Source organism: Coregonus clupeaformis, chromosome 16 (assembly GCF_020615455.1).
Source record: "Coregonus clupeaformis isolate EN_2021a chromosome 16, ASM2061545v1, whole genome shotgun sequence".
Classification (NCBI taxonomy): Eukaryota; Metazoa; Chordata; class Actinopteri; order Salmoniformes; family Salmonidae; genus Coregonus; species Coregonus clupeaformis.
Genome location: NC_059207.1, coordinates 55422911 through 55444221, shown reverse-complemented (window position 1 = coordinate 55444221; position 21311 = coordinate 55422911). Strand labels below are relative to the sequence as shown.

Sequence of the window (21311 nt, the reverse complement as noted above, 5' to 3'; positions counted from 1 at the left end):
AAGCCATTTCAGGGAGAAGCCATTTCAGCACAGCGGTTGCAGCCGAAATAGATTTTAATCACACTCAGGGATAATTTTTTAAAAAGAGATTAGCACCGATCCATATAATTTTCTGGCTAATACTGACCAATGAGCCACTAAAGAGTCATCACTGCAATATAATAACTGTCACAACAGTAGGGGTTAATAATGACGCGTTTAGCACTGATGTTTCATTTTTGTTTTCTATGTATCCTTTTTTTAACCAGGAAGTCCCTTGAGATAAAGAATCACTTTTCTGAGCGAGACCTTAGTTGATCCAAATAAATAAATACATTGAGTACAACAGTAGCTACCCACCTGCCGGCTTGCAGAACCCCAGATATGGTGAAAAGTCCAAAGTCGGTGATGACCACTTTGCCGTTGTCGTAGAAGACATTCTTGGACTTCATATCCTTGTGTAGGATCCCCTTGGCGTGGAGATAGCCCATCCCCTTAAAACAATACAAACACAAACAAACAATATAACTCGTCAGGGGTCTAGGTTGAGTCACTGTAAAGCATTTTGTGACCAATGTCACAAAAAACCTGACTGAACTTGATTGATTGATCTCATTCCAGCCACAGTCTCTATGACATGTATTGACCATGCTGTGCTACAGATAATGTTGAATCACTATTCATGATGTTACCTATATAACCATATACACTGAGTATACCAAACATTAGGAACACCTTCTTAATATTTAGTTGCACCCCTCCACCCATTTTGCCCTCAGAACAGCCTCAATTCGTCGGGGCATGGACTCTACAAGGTGTCGAAAGCGTTCCACAGGGATAAAATAAAATAAAAAAATTGGTCATTTTGCAGACGCTCTTATCCAGAGCGACTTACAGGAGCAATTAGGGTTAAGTGCCTTGCTCAAGGGCACGTCGACAGATTTTTCACCTAGTCGGCTCGGGGATTAGAACCAGCGACCTTTCGGTTACTGGTACAACGCTCTTAAACACTAAGCTACCTGCCGCCCCAGGGATGCTGGCCCATGTTGACTCCAATGCTTCCCACAGTTGTGTCAAGTTGGCTGGATGTCACACATACACAATCCATGTCTCAACTATGGTTATTGTGAGTAACCTAATTGATGTTCCTTTAACTCCGCCTTCTAGTGAGTTTATACAAACTGTCATCTCCTACCATTCTGATAGATTGCAGACTGTCAGAAAACGTAATTGTACCTTTAATAATTTGGTTGTTATTCAATTGGTTACCTCTAGGCAGATGCCCCAGGCAATTTTACATGTTAGAGCAATCAATAGCAAAACCTTTCTCGTGAATGACCTCATTACTGAGCGCAAAGTTGATTGCATGTTTCTCACTGAAACATGGCTGTCTTCAGACTGTAGTGTCGCTCTTATTGAAGCCACCCCCCCGGACTACAGCTTTTCATACTCTATCAGAAAAGGGAAAAGGGGTGGGGGGACAGCTTCTATTATATATTAATGCTCTCAGCTGTAAGGACATTTCATTTGGTGACTTTGGGTCTTTTGAGCATCATGCTATACTGTTTAAATGTCAGCCACAAGTGCTGGCCATTTTATTTTATAATTTTTTTTATTTCACCTTTATTTAACCAGGTAAGCCAGTTGAGAACAAGTTCTCATTTACAACTGCGACCTGGCCAAGATAAAGCAAAGCAGTGTGATAAAAACAACAACACAGAGTTACATATGGGGTAAACAAAACATAGTCAAAAATACAACAGAAAATATATATATATAGTGTGTGCGAATGTAGTAAATTATGGAGGTAAGGCAATAAATAGGCCATAGTGCAATATAATTACAATTTCGTATTAACACTGGAATGATAGATGTGCAAAAGATGATGTGCAAATAGAGTTACTGGGGTGCAAATTAGCAAAATAAATAACAATATGGGGATGAGGTAGTTGGGTGGGCTAATTTCAGAATGGCTGTGTACAGGTGCAGTGATCGGTAAGCTGCTCTGACAACTGATGCTTAAAGTTAGTGAGGGAGATAAGTCTCCAGCTTCAGAGATTTTTGCAGTTCGTTCCAGTCATTGGCAGCAGAGAACTAGAAGGAATGGCGGCTAAAGGAGGTGTTGGCTTTGGGGATGACCAGTGAGATATACCTGCTGGAGCGCAGACTACGGGTGGGTGTTGCTATGGTGACCAGTGAGCGGGGATTTGGCGGGGATTTGCCTAGCAGTGATTTATAGATGACCTGGAGCCAGTGGGTTTGGCGACGAATATGTAGTGAGGGCCAGCCAACAAGAACGTACAGGTCACAATTGTGGGTAGTATATGGGGCTTTGGTGACAAAACAGATGGCACTGTGATAGACTACATCCAATTTTCTGAGTAGAGTGTTGGAGGAAATTTTTTTAAATTACATCGCCGAAGTCAAGGATCGGTAGGATAGTCAGTTTTACGAGGGCATGTTTGGCAGCATGAGTGAAGGGGGCTTTGTTGCGAAATAGGAAGCCGATTCTAGATCTAACTTTTGATTGGAGATGCTTAATGTGAGTCTGGAAGGAGAGTTTACAGTCTAACCAGACACCTAGGTATTTGTAGTTGTCCACATACTCTAGGTCAGACCCGCCGAGAGTAGTGATTCTAGTCGGGTGGGTGGGTGCAAGCAGCGTTCGGTTGAAGAGCATGCATTTAGTTTTACTAGTGTTTAAGAGCAGTTGGAGGCTACGGAAGGAGTGTTGTATGGGGTTGAAGCTCGTTTGGAGGTTTGTTAACACAGTGTCCAATGAAGGGCCAGATGTATACAAAATGGTGTCGTCCGCATAGAGGTGGATCCGAGCGTCACCAGCAGCAAGAGCGACATCATTGATATACACAGAGAATAGAGTCGGCCTGAGAATTGAACCCTGTGGCACCCTCATAGAGACTGCCAGAGGTCCAGACAACAGGCCCTCCGATTTGACACATTGAACACTATCTGAGAAGTAGTTGGTGAACCAGGCGAGGCAGTCATTTGAGAAACCAAGGCTATTTAGTCTGCCAATAAGAATGCGGTGGTTGACAGAGTCGAAAGCCTTGGCCAGGTCGATGAAGACGGCTGCGCAGTACTGTCTTTTATCGATCGCGGTTATAATATCGTTTAGGACCTTGAGCGTGGCTGAGGTGCACCCATGACCAGCTCGGAAACCGGATTGCATAGCGGAGAAGGTACGGTGGGATTCGAAATGGTCGGTGATCTGTTTGTTAACTTGGCTTTCAAATACTTTCGAAAGGCAGGGCAGGATGGATATAGGTCTGTAACAGTTTGGATCTAGAGTGTCACCCCCTTTGAAGAGGGGGATGACCGCGGCAGCTTTCCAATCTCTGGGGATCTCAGATGTTATGAAAGAGAGGTTGAACAGGATAGTAATAGGGATTGCGACAATTTCGGCAGCTAATTTTAGAAAGAAAGGGTCCAGATTGTCTAGCCCAGCTGATTTGTAGGGGTCCAGATTTTTCAGCACTTTCAAAACATCAGCTGTCTGAATTTGTGTGAAGGAGAAGGGGGGGGTTGCAGCGGAGGGTGCAGAGCTGGTGGCCGGGGTAGTGGTAGCCAGGTGGAAAGCATGGCCAGCCGTAGCAAAATGCTTGTTGAAATTCTCGATTATTATAGATTTATCGGTGGTGACAGTGTTTCCTAGCCTCAGTGCAGTGGGCAGTTGGGAGGAGGTGCTCTTATTCTCCATGGACTTTACAGTGTCCCAAAACTGTTTGGAGTTAGTGCTACAGGATTCTATAACCCTGTATAGGCCACCAAAGCACTGCACCACTTTACTGATTTTTCTGAACTATTGTCTATTGTCCTTGAGAACTGATAAAATCATTGTGTTGGGTGATTCTAATATTCATGTTGACAAAGAGACTGACTCCAAGGCCATTGAATTTCTGAATCTTTTGAGCTCTATGGACTTTATCCAACATGTTACTGGGCCCACCCATAGCCGCGGCCATACTCTGGACCTGATTATTACCAAGAGGCTTTCTATTGACATATCCTCTATTGTTGATGTTGCTTTATCTGATCACCACTGTGTATTTTTTACTACCTTATTGCCCATAGCACAGGGTAATACTGAACACATTATGAAGAAATGCTATCTTACCTCTGAAGTTGCTACAGATTTTATTTAGTGTATGAACAATACTCCATCCTCCATCCTCTTGTGATGATTTAGTTGATAACTTTAATAACAAATTAAGGGCAACCATTGATGCCATAGCTCCAGTATAGTTGAAAAAGGCCATATCCAAATGGAGAGCCCATTGGATGAGTGAGGAAACTAATAAATTAAAGAGAAATTGCAGAAAGGCAGAGCGCAAGTGGAAAAAGTCAATGTTGCAGGTCCATTATGATATTCTGAGTGTGCAACTTGGCAATTATAACAAGGCAATTAGAAATGCAAAATGGGCTCATTTTTCTAACTTGATCACTAATAATCAGAATAGTTTAGAGAGTGCTCTTCTCAACCATTGATGGCCTGATAAATCTTACCCCCGTAAACCTATGTGAACTTTCCTCCCCATCTAAATGTGATGAGTTTGTGACATATTTCAGAGATAAGATAACAAACATTGGGCTGGGTTCCTGTCAAGCAAGACCTGATGAGAAGTTTGATGATACGTGCCCTGGCCTACCACGCAAAGGCACTATGGAGTTATTTTCCCTGGTTTACACAGACATGCTCAGGAAAGTGATATCACAACTTAAGCCTTCTACTTGCCTTCTCGATCCTATCCCCACCACCTTCTTTAAAACAGTTTTTAATTGCATCTCTGAAGAAGTGCAAGCTATTGTTAATCACTCCCTGTTCACAGGCACTTTCCCCACTGCACTAAAAACTGTTATGGTGAAACCCCTTCTGAAGAAAAGCAATTCTTCAGCTCTTAGACATTTTCGGCCAATCTCCAACCTTCCATTCTTAAGCAAAATTCTGTATTTTTTAAAAATTCCAATCTGGTTTTCGGGCCCACCACAGCACAGACAGCCTTAGTTAAAGTGGTAAATGATCTTATAGCCAAAACAGATGCCAAACAGCTCTCTGCATTAGACACTGTTGACCATGATGTTCTTCTGGACAGACTGGAGAGGTGGGTTGGCCTCTTCGGTCCAGTTCTAAATTGGTTTAGGACCTATTTAACCGGTTGAGAGTTTTTTGTCACCCTTGGTGAACATAACTCAGAGAAAATACATATCACATGTGGCGTTCCACAAGGTTCGATTTTGGGTCCGGTACTGTTCAGTTTATATAGGTTACCCCTGGGCAGCATTATCAGAAAGCACAGCATTGATTTTCACTGCTACGCAGACGATACACAACTTTACATTTCTGTGTCACCAGAGGATTTTAGCTAAATTAGATAAATTAGACTGTATTAGTGATTTAAATACTTGGATGGCTCACAACTTCCCCCAGCTAAATCAAGACAAGACCGAGGTACTTATTGTTGGAGCCAAAGCACAGAGAGCGAATCTGGCCGCACATTTTAATTCACAGGCACTAAAAACAAAACACCAGGTAAAAAACCTAGGTGTTATTTTAGATTCTGAACTCAATTTTGAATTACACATTAGGAATGTGACCAAAATAGCTTTTTGCCCCCTGAGGAACATTGCCAAGGTGCGGCCATTTCTCTCTCAGGCTGATACAGAGATACTAATCCATGCTTTTATTACAAGCAGGCTTGACATTTTACATTTACATTTTAGTCATTTAGCAGACGCTCTTATCCAGAGCGACTTACAGTTAGTGAGTGCATACATTTTCATACTGGCCCCCAGTGGGAAACGAACCCACAACCCTGGCATTGCAAGCGCCATGCTCTACCAACTGAGCTCTCCTGTCAGGTCTACCCAAGAAAGCCATACAGAATGCTGCAGCATGGGTACTGACCAAGACCAGATGGAGAGCACACATTACACTGGTTTTAAGGTCTCTGCTGTGGCTGCCTGTGAGTTTTAGAATTAATTTTAAGATTCTTCTTTTGTTTTTTAAATCAATCCACGATTGTGCACCCCAATACATGTCAGACACGCTTTTAAGTTATGTACCCAGTAGGTCCCTCAGGTCCTCTGGCACTGGCCTTTTAACTATCCCAAAGCCTAGGACCAAGAGGCATGGAGAAGCAGCCTTTAGTTACTATGCCCCCAGCCTCTGGAATAGCCTGCCAGAGAACCTGAAGGGGGCCGAAACTGTGGACATTTTTCAAAGAGATCTTAAAAACACACCTTTTTAGCTTTGCTTTTCCTTAGGGTGCTTTTTAGTCATTCAGTTTTATTGTTATTCTTTTGTTTTTTATCCTCTAATGTTTGTTGTGTAGTAAATATTTCCGTTTTTATTTTCATTGTTTTTATTAGTTTTTTTTCCTGTGAAGCACATTGTGTTGCATTCCATGTCTGAAATGTGCTGTAAAAATAAATCTTGATTTGATTTGATTGTCTCAAGGCTTAAACATCCTTCTTTAACCTGTCGCCTCCCCTTCATCTACACTGATTAAAGGGGATTTAACAAGTGACATCAATAAGGGATCATAGTTTTCACCTGGTCTGTCTATGTCATGGAAAGAGCAGGTGTTCTAAATGTTTTGTACACTCAGTGTATATATTGCATGTTTCATTTTTCTGACCTTAACCATCTCCTGGGCGATCTGTCTGGTCTTGTTGACATCCAGGATGACTTTGGCATCCCTCACCACCGAATATAGAGTCCTTCCCTTACACAAGCTGAGAGAGAGATAGACACTACACCTTAACAACACATCATACTATACATTAGAATAGAGTAGAGTAGAATAGCATTTATCTTCACAGTAAGAGATGCATTGTTTCATGAAATCATATGCTATATTGTTGTTGTTTTTTACAAGGGGGGCATTGTTAATTAAATTAAATGAATTAAATATGCAACAATGATGATGGTATCAGTTCTAGCATAGGGACAAATCCATCCTGTCATGCCAACCCCTACTGGTGATATAGTTGAAGTCTGAAGTTTACATACAACTTAGCCAAATACATTTAAACTCAGTTTTTCACAATTCCTGACATTTAATCCTAGTAAAAATGCCCTGTTTTAGGTCAGTTAGGATCACCACTTTATTTTAAGAATGTGAAATGTCAGAATAATAGTAGAGAGAATGATTTATTTCAGCTTTTATTTCTTTCATCACATTCCCAGTGGGTCAGAAGTTTCCATACACTCAATTAGTATTTGGTAGCATTGCCTTTAAATTGTTTAACTTCGGTCAAACGTTTCAGGTAGCCTTCCACAAGCTTCCCACAATAAGTTGGGTGAATTTAAGCCCATTCCTCCTGACAGAGCTGGTGTAACTGAGTCATGTTTGTAGGCCTCCTTGCTCGCACACGCTTTTTCAGTTCTGCCCACAAATTATCTACAGGATTGAGGTCAGGGCCACTCCAATACTTTGACTTTGTTGTCCTTAAGCCATTTTGCCACAACTTTGGAAGTATGCTTGGGGTCATTGTCCATTTGGAAGACCCATTTGCGACCAAGCTTTAACTTCCTGACTGATGTCTTGAGATGTTGCTTCAATATATCCACATACTTTGCCTTCCTCATGATGCCATCTATTTTGTGAAGTGCACCAGTCCCTCCTGCAGCAAAGCACCCCCACAGCATGATGCTGCCACCCCCGTGCTTCACGGTTGGGATGGTGTTCTTCGGCTTGCACGCCACCCCCTTTTTCCTCCAAACATAACGATGGTCATTATGGCCAAACAGTTTTGTTTCATCAGACCAGAGGACATTTCTCCAAAAAAGTACATGTCCCCATGTGCAGTTGCAAACCGTAGTCTGGCTTTTTTATGGCAGTTTTGGAGCAGTGGCTTCTTCCTTGCTAGGCGGCCTTTCAGGTTATGTCGATATAGGACTCGTTTTACTGTGGATATAGATACTTTTGTACCTGTTTCCTCCAGCATCTTCACAAGGTCCTTTGCTGTTGTTCTGGGATTGATTTGCACTTTTCGCACCAAAGTACGTTAATCTCTAGGAGACAGAACGCGTCTCCTTCCTAAGCGGTATGACGGCTGCGTGGTCCCATGGTGTTTATACTTGCATACTATTGTTTGTACAGATGAACGTGGTACCTTCAGGCGTTTGGAAATTGGATGAAGGATGAATCAGACTTGTGGAGGTCTACCATTTTTTTTCTGAGGTCTTGGCTGATTTCTTTTGATTTTCCCATGATGTCAAGCAAAGAGGCACTGTGTTTGAAGGTAGGCCTTGAAATACATCCACAGGTACACCTCCAATTGACTCAAATGATGTCAATTAGCCTACCAGAAGCTTCTAAAGCCATGACATCATTTTCTGGAATTTTCCAAGCTGTTTAAAGGCAGTCAACTTATTGTATGTACATTTCTGACCCACTGGAATTGTGATACAGTGAATTATAAGTGAAATAATCTGTCTGTAAACAATTGTTGGAAAAATTACATGTGTCATGCACAAAGTAGATGTTCTAACCAACTTGTCAAAACTATAGTTTGTTAACAAGAAATGTGTGGAGTGGTTGAAAAACGAGTTTTAATGACTCCAACCTAAGTGTATGTAAACTTCTGACTTCAACTGTATATCCTCTAATCACATTACATTACATTGCCAATTGACCACAAACTGAGCATTTGGCTTTGTAGTGGAGGAATAACTTGTGTGACATCTATCCCCAAGGCCCCTCGTTTGGGCTCAGAGGGAAGGCGATGGATGAGAGCAGAGAACAACTAAAGCCAGGGGCTGCCTGCCATCTTTCTATCCACAGAATGGTTCCACGAAAGCAAAGTCCTCTGATAATTTTGATCTGCCGACTATTCAACTGTACAGTATGTCATTATCATTTAATCCTGACAAGCGTAGCCCATATTTTATACCAGAACATTTTGCTGTCATGTTGGTGGCCCTTGTGAAAGGATAGAGCTGTCATTCAAAGGTGGAAGGATTCCTTGATTCTTGTCAAGGTTGGACATGAGGTTAGGAGGAAGAGGGAGGGGAAGAGGAGGGGGGGAGGGGGAGGAGATATAATTTACATTTTTGTACATTTTTGTCATTAAGCAGACACTCTTATCCAGAGCGACTTACAGTTAGTGAGTGCATACATTTTTTTTTTCAATGGAAACCTTCATCCTAGAGTGCAGAATTACACCTCCTCACATCTTCTCACCCCAATAGCCCCTCTCACCTCCTCCCCCCTCACATCCCTCCTCTCACCCCAAAGCCTTCCCCCTCACCCTCCTCACCTCCTCCTCCCATCCCCCTCACCCCTTCGTCTCACCTCCTCACCCCCTCCTCTTACCCCAGAGTCTTTCCCCTCATCCCGACTGTGACGGCTTGACGCAGATAGGTGACATCCAGATGACCTGAGGCCCAGCTGATACCAGGGCTTCATGCATATTCATTCATACCAAGTCGTAAGCTGACAGGAGCCATTTTTAGAATCTCTATGGGCCCTCTGTGGTTCCAGATGACAAGACAGGGGCCTTTTGTCGCCTGATGATGCACCGTCACTGTCAACAACTTCAGGTACCGGTAAACATCCAGGGATGTCATCAATTACTGCCATACCTCATTGAAGAGTGTGTGTGTGCGTGCGTGCATGAGTAAGTGCGTGCATGCATGTGTGTGCGTGTGTACTGAAGGTTTTGAATACAGCCAGAGATGGCATTATATTCGTGGCACTCTTTTCTTATCAAAAGCTAATAAAGTCACCAAAACAATCAGAGCGCCTAGAGAGCCTCGCTTTGAAAGCGGAGTAATTATTCTGTATGGATAGAAACCTGCGGTGACGAGAAAAGACTAATGAATATTCCACGCTGCGGACGCTCCTGCAAATCAGTCCACACACAGCCACTCATGACGAATCAAACACAAACAATCAATATTTATATTTTCCCAATCACTGACGAAACCTGCATCCCCATCTGGTATGAGCCAATTTCTACCTCATTCAGGTTACATTTTTCCTGTTGTTTTCCGGGGTCTGAATGGAATAATTAAGGCTCCTGTTCCTCTAGGTATGATAAGCGCAAGCTCGGCTAGCTATGACTAATAAATACAAGTATTGCTGTGACATTGTCATTTACTTTGATTTCATGCACTCACTCATTTCTAGTACTCAGGACTTCAGAGAACGATAGATCATTTGTATCCAAATTTCTAGGCAAGCAGTCAAAACCTTATGAGCCATATTTGGCCTTGTCCAAACAAAATTAAGACAGGCCTACGCTCGATAGAAATAACCATTGGTCTTATACTTTAGACAACATGAAATGGTATCTGTATGACATGATATCTTTTTTCTAGGTCCTATTATTAGCCCTTCAATGACCTTTTTTATTTATTCATGATGACATGTATTTAATAGGGACAGAGCACATAAATCAATTATTCAGTTTGTACATGTAAACCACAGCAGAGATAATTTTCCTTCATAGCCCCATATAATAGGGGTAGTCCATATATGATGTGTAATTCCAAACATGTTACCCTCCTGGAATCATTGGCAAATTAACAATTGTGAAGAACGTACTATAATTTCAATGTTGGTGATGGAAGTACAGTACAGAGCAACAGTCTAACCCCACATCTGATGGGGATGACTTTGTATTTTAGTACAAGGCAAAGCATACAGTTTGACTTTGAGTCCTCTTAACTATTTGCGAGTGTTGGTGGTTCGCTGATGAGTAAACTTCCCAGGACTGCCCAACCCTGTTCCTGGAGAGCTACCATCCTGTAGGTTTTTGCTCCAACCCTAATCTAGCACACCTTCTTCTAATAATTAGCAGGTTGATAAAATGAATCAGGTTAATAACACCTGGGGTTGAAGCGAAAACCTACAGGAGGGTAGCTCTCCAGCAACAGGGTTGGGCAACACTGTCCTAGAGATAATGCCTATGTGATTTAGCGAAAGAGCTAATGCGGTTTCAAGTCATGCAAATGACCCAGCTTTTGATACCAAGTCAGTAGCACAAAGGAAGCAACACAAAGGAAGTAACACAAAGGAAGAACTACTATTTTCAAAGAAGGGAATCTACATTGCTTCTATTGTATTGCTATTTCTTTTAGATTCACTTGATTGTTTAAGTTTACATGGCACTAATACAACTTCAAGCATTAAATCCTTTGTTTTGGATTATGTTTTTCTCTTTTTTTTATTGCACTTTTTATTTTTATCTCAAGGGTGCCAGTAAAAATGTTTTACCTGGTCACGTTAGTTTTTGGTTCACAGTTTGCTTTTTTAAATGTTCATGATTTAAATCAAACAGATTTGTGTAATTGACCAAAAATATACCAACTTTTTGAAGAGGCAACAATGGCACGGGAATGCCCTTGTCTGTGTGTGTCAGGGCTCGACATACAGGGCTGCCCGCTGACGGGGGAGGTTTTGGAAACCCTCCAGGCCAGTCGATCATCCCCGTCAGTAGCGCGTTTGGGCCAGTGAAAAAAATATAGTAACAATCTGTTGGGCAGAGAGATCGCGTAGCTCTCAAACAGCTGGTTGTTGCATGGAGCAGTTTACCGAAGACCGACAGTGGTAGGAAAGGTGTTATGATATCTACCAGTAAATGCTAAGGGTATGTAAACTAGGTTCAGTCTTGGTTGAATATTTACGATGCGCAATGCAGTCATCATGGAATAGCTTACCTTGAAAATCAGACATTTCCTCTAGGCTATTTGGTTCCTCTAGGCCAGGGTTCTTCAATTCCGGTCCTGGAGGGCCGAAACACCTCTGTTTTTCATCCTCTCCTTCTAATCAGGGGCTAATTCAGACCTGGGACACCAGGTGAGTGCAATTAACTATAATAATAATAATAATATGCCATTTAGCAGACGCTTTTATCCAAAGCGACTTACAGTCGTGCGTGCATAATTAATTTTTTTTTGTGTATGGGTGGTCCCGGGGATCGAACCCACTACCTTGGCGTTACAAGCGCCGTGCTCTACCAGCTGAGCTACAGAGGACCACCAGGTAGAAATAAAAAACAGAAGTGTTTCGGCCCTCCAGGACCGGAATTGAAGAACCCTGCTCTAGGCTATTTGGTACTTCAAAAGTCATTGAAGTTATGGTAGCCGATTTAGAAGCTCTACTGCTCCAATATCATTTACATTTTAGTCATTTAGCAGACGCTCTTATCCAGAGCGACTTAAAGTTAGTGCATACATTATTTTTAATTTTTCATACCCCCGTGGGAATCGAACCCAACTGAGCTACATCCCCGCCGGCCATTCCCTCCCCTACCCTGGACGACGCTGGGCCAATTGTGCGCCGCCCCAGGTCACCCGGTTGCGGCAGGCTACGACAGAGCATGGATTCGAACCAGGATCTCTAGTGGCACAGCTAGCACTGCAATGCCTTAGACCACTGCGCCACTCGGGAGGCTCCAATATCATAGCTGCGGGAAGTAGTTTGGGTGTGGGGGTACAGCGATTTTGCAGATTTTTTTTTTTGCCCGCACAGAAGGCGTCTATATCGGTCCGCTAATACAGGACTAGTAAAGGCCCAATGCCCTAGTTTTGAGATTTGTTTTAAACTAAATGTATTTGAATGTTTACCAGCATTTGTAACTTGAGTCTGATAATTATCTGTACAAAACAGTTAATCTGATAATACTGTTGAATCTGAAAATACTTGTGGCTCAGTTGATAGAGCATGGCATTTGCAACGCCACCTGTGGTAAATTCAATTGATTGGACATGATTTGGAAAGGCAGCATTGAAGGTCCCTAAGAACACAGTGGCCTCAATCATTCTTAAATGTTAGAAGTTTGGAAGTAATAAAAGTGAAAGTCACATACTCCAACACTCAGGCATCATTTGTGTTTAGTGAGTCCATCAGATCAGAGGCAGTAGAGATGGCCAGGGATGCTCTCTTAATAAGTGTGTGAATTTGACTATTTCCCTGTCCTGCTAAGCATTCAAAATGTAACTAGTACTTTTGGGTGTCAGGGAAAATGTATGGTGTAAAAAGTACATTATTTTCTTTAGGAATGTTTTGAAGTAAAAGTTGTCAAACATATAAATAGTAAAGTAAAGTACAGATACCCCAAAAAACGACTTAAGTAGTACTTTAAAGTATTTTGACTTAAGTACATTACACCACCGCCTATACAGTATATACTCTAAATCAGTGGTCGCCAACTGGTCGATCTTCAAGGCATTCGTAGTTGATCACCAAACATTTCTGTAGAAAAGCCAACGATAAAGGCTTGCGCAAAAAAAAAAAAATTGTGTTGCGCTGTTGACGGTAGGTTGACATGATTCAGAAAAATGCGTTCCCATTTTTAACCATTTTATTTGTCTGGAAACACAAACTCCGCCTACCCGGCGCACCGGGAGATCTGTGGCTAAATCGAGTGCGCCTACTACGCTGGCCAATCGGATAGCTCAAATCATCATGCATACAGAGCTTCCAAAACCCTGGCCACGGCAACGTTTGATAGGCTACTAGCCTACGTAAGATTTAACTTTTAAAACCATGACCACAGAGACTGTCAAAGAATACAGCAAAGAGCGGCTGTTTTTATGAGTAAATATTTATTCAGTACTGTCACCACTTTTTATTCAACACTATTACAAAACATGAAACGCGCTTCTCTGTACTTCTGCTCGCGCTGTAGCTGCAATGAGTGAGTAGCCATGTGTATCGATAACGTTTTTATTAGGCTATTATAATATCGACGAATATTTAAACTTCTCTGGTCATAGGAACAACATGAATTTGTGCATGAGGCAGATGCGGTGTGACTCGAGTTTCGCCATCAGGTGGAAGATGGTGTCCCCTTTCTCTGGTTAGTCTCACCGGAGGAAAGGAAGGAGAAAGCAGGGACCGTGATAGGCGGACCCTCTACTGCTCTCGCCCTCCCTCCGCTGAGACTAATGCCGTGTTCATAACAACTGGGAACTCGAAAAACTCTGCCTTCCGACTTCAGTGCGTTCAAAACAACTGGGTACTCTGAGAAAAAAAACGAGATTAGACTGGGAAAAATTCCTTTGAATGGTCATCCAACTTGGAACTCCAAGTCGGAAACTCTGGCATCTTTCTAGAGTTCCGACTTTCCGACCTGAAGATCACTGACGTCATGGTTTTACCTAGTTTTTTCCTACCTCATTCCTACAAAACTGTTTTTATTAAGTTAATGTTACATTTTTCAAGTCATGTTTAAAAAATAAATCTGAGCGGTAGATCTCGGCTTGCGTTTTGACTGCGAAAGTGATTTTGACTCAGAAAAGGTTGGAGACCACTGCTCTAAATACTCCAATTCATGTTGTTAAGTTCAAAAGAATACGAGATAAAAATGGCTGACACCATTCAAACCAATGAGTGTTCGGAACTTTAAAGCCAATTATGTCAGAATCATATTTTTGCAGATAGAACCATATAGTCTCAAGGTCCAGATTAATGTAATCTTAATGTCTGGTTTGAGAATAATACCACACCAGGAAGGAATTTTCATAGTAGTGAACACTATACTACACTACAACAGTGCCATGTCTGTGTAACCGGTGTGAAATGGCTAGCTAGTTAGTTAGAGAGGCGCGCTCGTAGTGTTTCAATCAGTGACGTCACTCGCTCTGAGACCTTGAAGTAGTTGTTTCGCTTGCTCTGCAAGGGCTGCGGCTTTTGTGGAGCGACGGGTAACGGTGCTTCGAGGGTGACTGTTGTTGATGTGTGCAGAGGGTCCCTGGTTCAAGCCCAGGTAGGGGCAAGGAGAGGGACGGAAGCAACACTGTTACATTGGTGCCGTGACCCGGATTCGAACCGGGGTTGCTGCGGAAAAGGAGGAGGTCAAAGGGGGGTGAGTGTAACCAGTGTGAAATTTGCTAGCTAGTTAGCGGTGCGCGCTAGTAGTGTTTCAATCAGTGACGTCACTCGCTCTGAGACCTTGAAGTAGTTGTTTCCCTTGCTCTGCAAGGGCCGCGGCTTTTGTGGAGCGATGGGTAATGGTGCTTCGAGGGTGACTGTTGTCGATGTGTGCAGGGTCCCTGGTTCAAGCCCAGGTAGGGGCGAGGCGAGGGACGGAAGCAACACATCTGGACGAGGGAATGTTTCTGATGTTTCTGCTTTGACTTAACTAAACAGTATGATTATCAATTTAACTGCTTCAACTGAAAGTATACAGTTCTACTTGTGAGGTATTTGGGATTGCCCCTTTAACCTAACATACATTTATTTTCTTAGCCGCAACATCGTCTGTTTCTTTTCTTAGCCAGCCACTAACATTTCATATTTTATTCATATATATTCTCTGCCACATACAGTAAACACCCTGAGATGAATCATCAAGTTTCTTGGAGGGTCCTGATAAATGATATAAATGACAAACAATACTATGTCTATTAAACCTATAACAAAAACAACCATGCCCTTCTAGAAAAGCATTCAGAGGAGTTTGCAGACCGTTCAGAAAGGTAACTCTTTGTGTAAGAACAGATCTCTACACAACACGAGGGCCTTCGAAAATCAATGCACATCTGAGTTAGCTCAGCCCAGTGCACATAAAATCAGCCAGCCAGACAGCACAGCCAGGACACACACAGGGAGGGAGTAGGGAGAGAGCGAGGGATGGAGGAATGGTGCGCAAACCACAGCAGCCTCCCTCGGTCCCTACGGTGCCTTTCGCTTCATTGACACACCCATGTCACCCACTTCCCAGTCCAGACACACGCAAGTTTCCCAGAAGGAAATGGAGCTGTGTGTGATGTATAACGGATCCACCAAGACATCACCCTTGTTGAGAGAGATTCTGAACACTGCTAGGACCCAGGGTAACAAAGGCCGGGTCACTCAGGGTACATACAGTGCATTCGGAAGGTATTCAGACCCCTTTGACTTTTTCCACATTTTGTTATGTTAGTCTTACTCTAAAATTGATTAAAATATTTTTTCCCCTCTTCAATCTACACATAAAACCCCATAATGACAAAGCGAAAACAGTTTTTTTGAAATTCAGACCCTTGAGACTCAAAATTGAGCTCATGTGCATCCTGTTTCCATTGAGCATCCTTGAGATGTTTATACAACTTGATTGGAGTCCACCTGTGGTAAATTCAATTGATTGGACATGATATGGAAAGGCACACACCTGTCTATATAAGGTCCCACAGTTGACAGTGCATGTCAGAGCAAAAACCAATCCATGAGGTCTAAGGAATTGTCTGTAGAGCTCTGAGACAGGATTGTGTCGAGGCACAGATCTGGGGAAGGGTACCAAAAAAATTCTGCAGCATTGAAAGTCCCCAAGAACATCATTCTTAAATGGAAGAAGTTTGGAAGCACCTAGACTCTTCCTAGAGCTGGCCTCCCTGCCAAACTGAGCAATCAGGGGAGAAGGGCCTTGGTCAGGGTGGTGACCAAGAACCCAATGGTCACTCTGACAGAGCTCCAGAGTTCCTCTGTGGGGATGGGAGAACCTTCCAGAAGGACTACCATCTCTGCAGCACTCCACCAATCAGGCATTTATGGTAGAGTGGCCTGACGGAAGCCACTACTCATTAAAAGGCACGACAGCCCGCTTGGAGTTTGCCAAAAGGCGCCTAAAGGACACTCAGACCATGAGAAACAAGATTCTCTGGTCTGATGAAACCAAGATTGAACTCTTTGGTCTGAATACCAAACGTCACGTCTGGAGGAATCCTGGCACCATCCCTACGGTGAAGCATGGTGGTGGCAGCATCATGCTGTGGGGATGTTTTTCAGCGGCAGCGATTGGGAGACTAGTCAGGATCGAGGGAAAGATGAACGGAGCAAAGTACAGTGAGATCCTTGATGAAAAACTCCCCATCCAACCTGACAGAGCTTGAGAGGATCTGCAGGTGTGCCAAGCTTGTAGCGTCATACCCAAGAAGACTTGAGGCTGTAATCACTGCCGAAGGGGCTTCAACAAAGTACTCAGTAAAGGGTCTGAATACTTCTGTAAATGTGATATTTCCTTATTTATTTATTTTTGCAAAAATGTCTAAAAACCTGTTTTTGCTTTGTCATTATGGGGGTATTGTGTGTAGATTGAGGTGAACACAAGGGGATCAGGAGTGGAGAGGTGAATTTAAGGAGGGGGCTACTTTGACGGGAAAAGGGTTGGGCTCCTTCCCTATACTGCAAGACCAGCTGCTGGTACTAAACACAACATATGTTAATTAGTGTATTGCCAAGCTGTCAAGTATGTTTATTACAGGGTTGTCTGATCCAATGACCCTCCTGTACTTGAAGAGCATGCAACGACATGCTTACATATCCTGTACGCCCGCAACAACATGCTTACTGATTAAGTCTTCAGTTGGCTGTAGTCCATGTTGGAACAGAGCTCAGCAATGACAAACATCACTCACCTGGTGATGATGGCTAGGTGTGGGGGGCTCATGCAGGCGCCCATGAAGAGGACCACATTCTCGTGCCGAGTGTTTCGGTAGGCCATCACCTCCCTCTTGAAGGCCTTGAGCTGGTCCTCATTGTCACGCTCGATGTCGATGAGGCGGATGGCCACCTCGCCGTGCCAGCGCCCGTGGAACACTTGGCCGAAGCGACCTGAAGAGGGCAGAAGGTACTGTAACTTAGAGGTTAGAGAGGTGGACCTGTCACAGGTTGAAGTTTCAAGCCCGACACTAAAAAAGTGGGGTCTGAATTGGTAACTGGAGGGCTGCCGTTTTCAGGGGGGTGGATCAATTGGGTGGACCGATTTCCGATGGAAGAGTTGGACTAATACAATTGTATTGTATTGTATTTCATAGGATGGCATTGTATTGCATGGTATGGTATCATATTGACATTGTTTCAATGAATGTATTTATTGCTTATTTGTTGGATAAAACAAGTTGAATGCAGAATCCCTTTTATTTGAACCATTCATCATTCCAGGCAATACTCTAGCTACAATGTCAATTGTACCTCTTCCCTGTTAATTGGTTCTGTATCCTGATAGGCTAATTCATTGTGTGGCTGTTGGAACACAGGTGTGGTCCCTCTGACCTAATTATTGAAGGAACTGTTTGAGAGATCCTTGTGTGTAAGGTGAGCCACAGTTTTAGCCATCAGTTTTGTACTTGTTTACTTGGTTTATCCTGCCCTTTTACAATAAATTAAGCATTTTTGCATATTTTACTTCTGTTGGTTTTTAATGCCTTTTAAGTGGTAGAGCATAGGCCAGCTCTCTCACAGTATTGTATTAATAATAATAATACATTACATTTCGATAGCATCTGAAAGTGCTTCAAGAACAAAAAAGAAAAAAAAACAATATATCATGACAGGTCAACCAATAGAGGCCAAGTCTTTGAAAGCGGCATCCTCCGAAGATGGAGAGGGTCAGTTCATGGCTTGAGCAGAGAGAGCTGGTCAGAGGATGGTGATGATCTTGTAAGAGGCTTTTTATTTAAGTCTGTCTATTACCTTTCCCGATGAGCTCCCCTATCTCTAGCTGTTCGAAGGGGATGTCCCACTCCTGGAGAAAGATGGAGGTCTGGCTGGCCTTACGGGGGAAGTTACGGGCTGACAACAGAGACAGGTTCATCTCCTCAAACTCATCCTCCGAGTACTCCGCCTCATCATTGCCCTCCTCGTTCTGCTCAGGAGAGGAAGAGGAAGAGTGAAACTCATTTCCATCCAGGTCAATAACAAGTGTTTTATAATAATTATTGAATGTGCTATCCTCTATCCTCTACTGTACAATTATTACAATTATATTCAAATAATAACATGAAATTAAATTGAAACGGTGAAAATGGACAGCCTTGCAGAGGATTACCATCTGAAGCGTCAGCATGCCAAGCTATAACAGACATGACAAAGGCTACACAGATCTTATTCAGAAAGAAATCATACAATGCCATCAGATGGGGGACTCACGTCTGATGTCGGTTCAACTTCAATCTGTAGTAAAGGGTTTAAAGGGTTCACCTCGATTCTGAAAACAAGAGCACGGCATGCAGACAGCAGATATGAGCACTTTACGTCGCACACGTTAGCATTATACACATACAGTGGGGAAAAAAAGTATTTAGTCAGTCACCAATTGTGCAAGTTCTCCCACTTAAAAAGATGAGAGAGGCCTGTCATTTTCATCATAGGTACACGTCAACTATGACAGACAAATTGAGAATTTTTTTTCTCCAGAAAATCACATTGTAGGATTTTTTATGAATTTATTTGCAAATTATGGTGGAAAATAAGTATTTGGTCACCTACAAACAAGCAAGATTTCTGGCTCTCACAGACCTGTAACTTCTTATTTAAGAGGCTCCTCTGTCCTCCACTGTTACCTGTATTAATGGCACCTGTTTGAACTTGTTATCAGTATAAAAGACACCTGTCCACAACCTCAAACAGTCACACTCCAAACTCCACTATGGCCAAGACCAAAGAGCTGTCAAAGGACACCAGAAACAAAATTGTAGACCTGCACCAGGCTGGGAAGACTGAATCTGCAATAGGTAAGCAGCTTGGTTTGAAGAAATCAACTGTGAGAGCAATTATTAGGAAATGGAAGACAAACAAGACCACTGATAATCTCCCTCGATCTGGGGCTCCACGCAAGATCTCACCCCGTGGGGTCAAAATGATCACAAGAACGGTGAGCAAAAATCCCAGAACCACACAGGGGGGACCTAGTGAATGACCTGCAGAGAGCTGGGACCAAAGTAACAAAGCCTACCATCAGTAACACACTACGCCGCCAGGGACTCAAATCCTGCAGTGCCAGACGTGTCCCCCTGCTTAAGCCAGTACATGTCCAGGCCCGTCTGAAGTTTGCTAGAGTGCATTTGGATGATCCAGAAGAGGATTGGGAGAATGTCATATGGTCAGATGAAACCAAAATAGAACTTTTTGGTAAAAACTCAACTCGTCGTGTTTGGAGGACAAAGAATGCTGAGTTGCATCCAAAGAACACCATACCTACTGTGAAGCATGGGAGTGGAAACATCATGCTTTGGGGCTGTTTTTCTGCAAAGGGACCAGGACGACTGATCTGTGTAAAGGAAAGAATGAATGGGGCCATATATCGTGAGATTTTGAGTGAAAACCTCCTTCCATCAGCAAGGGCATTGAAGATGAAACGTGGCTGGGTCTTTCAGCATGATAATGATACCAAACACACCGCCCGGGCAACGAAGGAGTGGCTTCGTAAGAAGCATTTCAAGGTCCTGGAGTGGCCTAGCCAGTCTCCAGATCTCAACCCCATAGAAAATCTTTGGAGGAAGTTGAAAGTCCGTGTTGCCCAGCGACATCCCCAAAACATCACTGCTCTAGAGGAGATCTGCATGGAGGAATGGGCCAAAATACCAGCAACAGTGTGTGAAAACCTTGTGAAGACTTACAGAAATCGTTTGACCTGTGTCATTGCCAACAAAGGGTATATAACAAAGTATTGAGAAACTTTTGTTATTGACCAATTACTTCTTTTCCACCATAATTTGCAAATAAATTCATTAAAAATCCTACAATGTGATTTTCTTTGATTTTTTTTCTCATTTTGTCTGTCATAGTTGACGTGTACCTATGATGAAAATTACAGGCCTCTCTCATCTTTTTAAGTGGGAGAACTTGCACAATTGGTGACTGACTAAATACTTTTTTTCCCCACTGTATGCACTGAACGGTGTTGAATCATGCAACATGGACATTGATTAAACACCGTACACTCAGTGAACCATCCTTTTTCTCCATTTAGCCTCTCCTAACCTCTCTGTATCATCATTACAGATTCACACACACAGTATCTGTGTGAGGAGAGAGACTGGTTGGCAGCTCAGTGTCGTGAAGATATGTGTATGAAATTATATGTGGTCCCTGTGGCGCGTGGGGCCCCTGGTAGGGCCTCTGTCTCCTAATGAGAGGATCCAGCCAGGGCCAGAGAGAGGCCCTCATTAAACCAAGGAAGATGCTATTAAGGTGGGGGGATCAGCCAGCTGCCACTGGGTGCTGGCTGGGCAAGGGAGCGCGTGGAGCTGCACACAGAGAAGAAGACTGGCTTTAATTAAATCATGAGAAAGTGTGTTTCATAACCAAGATAATGTATTCACATTTGTCAGAAGGCAGAGAAGGAGAGGGGAAGAGAGAGAGAGAGAGAGAGAGAGAGAGAGAGAGAGAGAGAGAGAGAGAGAGAGAGAGAGAGAGAGAGAGAGAGAGAGAGAGAGAGAGAGAGAGAGAGAGAGAGAGAGAGAGAGAGAGAGAGGGGGAGAAAAAGAGAGTGATAGCGAGAGGGACAGAGCGACTGTTGCTGGCTGCACCTTAAACTAATTTCCCCTGTCATATTGACACTGAAACAACACCTGTGTCAGTCACTTAGAAGGTATCAAA

At 43.0% G+C, this 21311-nt stretch overlaps 1 protein-coding gene across 2 annotated transcripts in view; it reads right to left on the bottom strand.

Annotated features, from left to right (window-relative positions):
• ksr2 (kinase suppressor of ras 2) overlaps positions 1-21311 on the bottom strand; it is a 163558-nt gene that overhangs the window by 9217 nt on the left and 133030 nt on the right. For both annotated transcript variants that reach the window (XM_045225796.1, XM_045225795.1), the window contains exons 15-19: positions 18861-18918; positions 18405-18576; positions 17348-17543; positions 6636-6732; positions 340-473 (exon numbers count right to left, since the gene is read on the bottom strand). In XM_045225796.1, coding sequence (XP_045081731.1) covers positions 340-473; positions 6636-6732; positions 17348-17543; positions 18405-18576; positions 18861-18918 — 657 coding nt within the window. The remainder of the gene's footprint in view (positions 1-339; positions 474-6635; positions 6733-17347; positions 17544-18404; positions 18577-18860; positions 18919-21311) is intronic.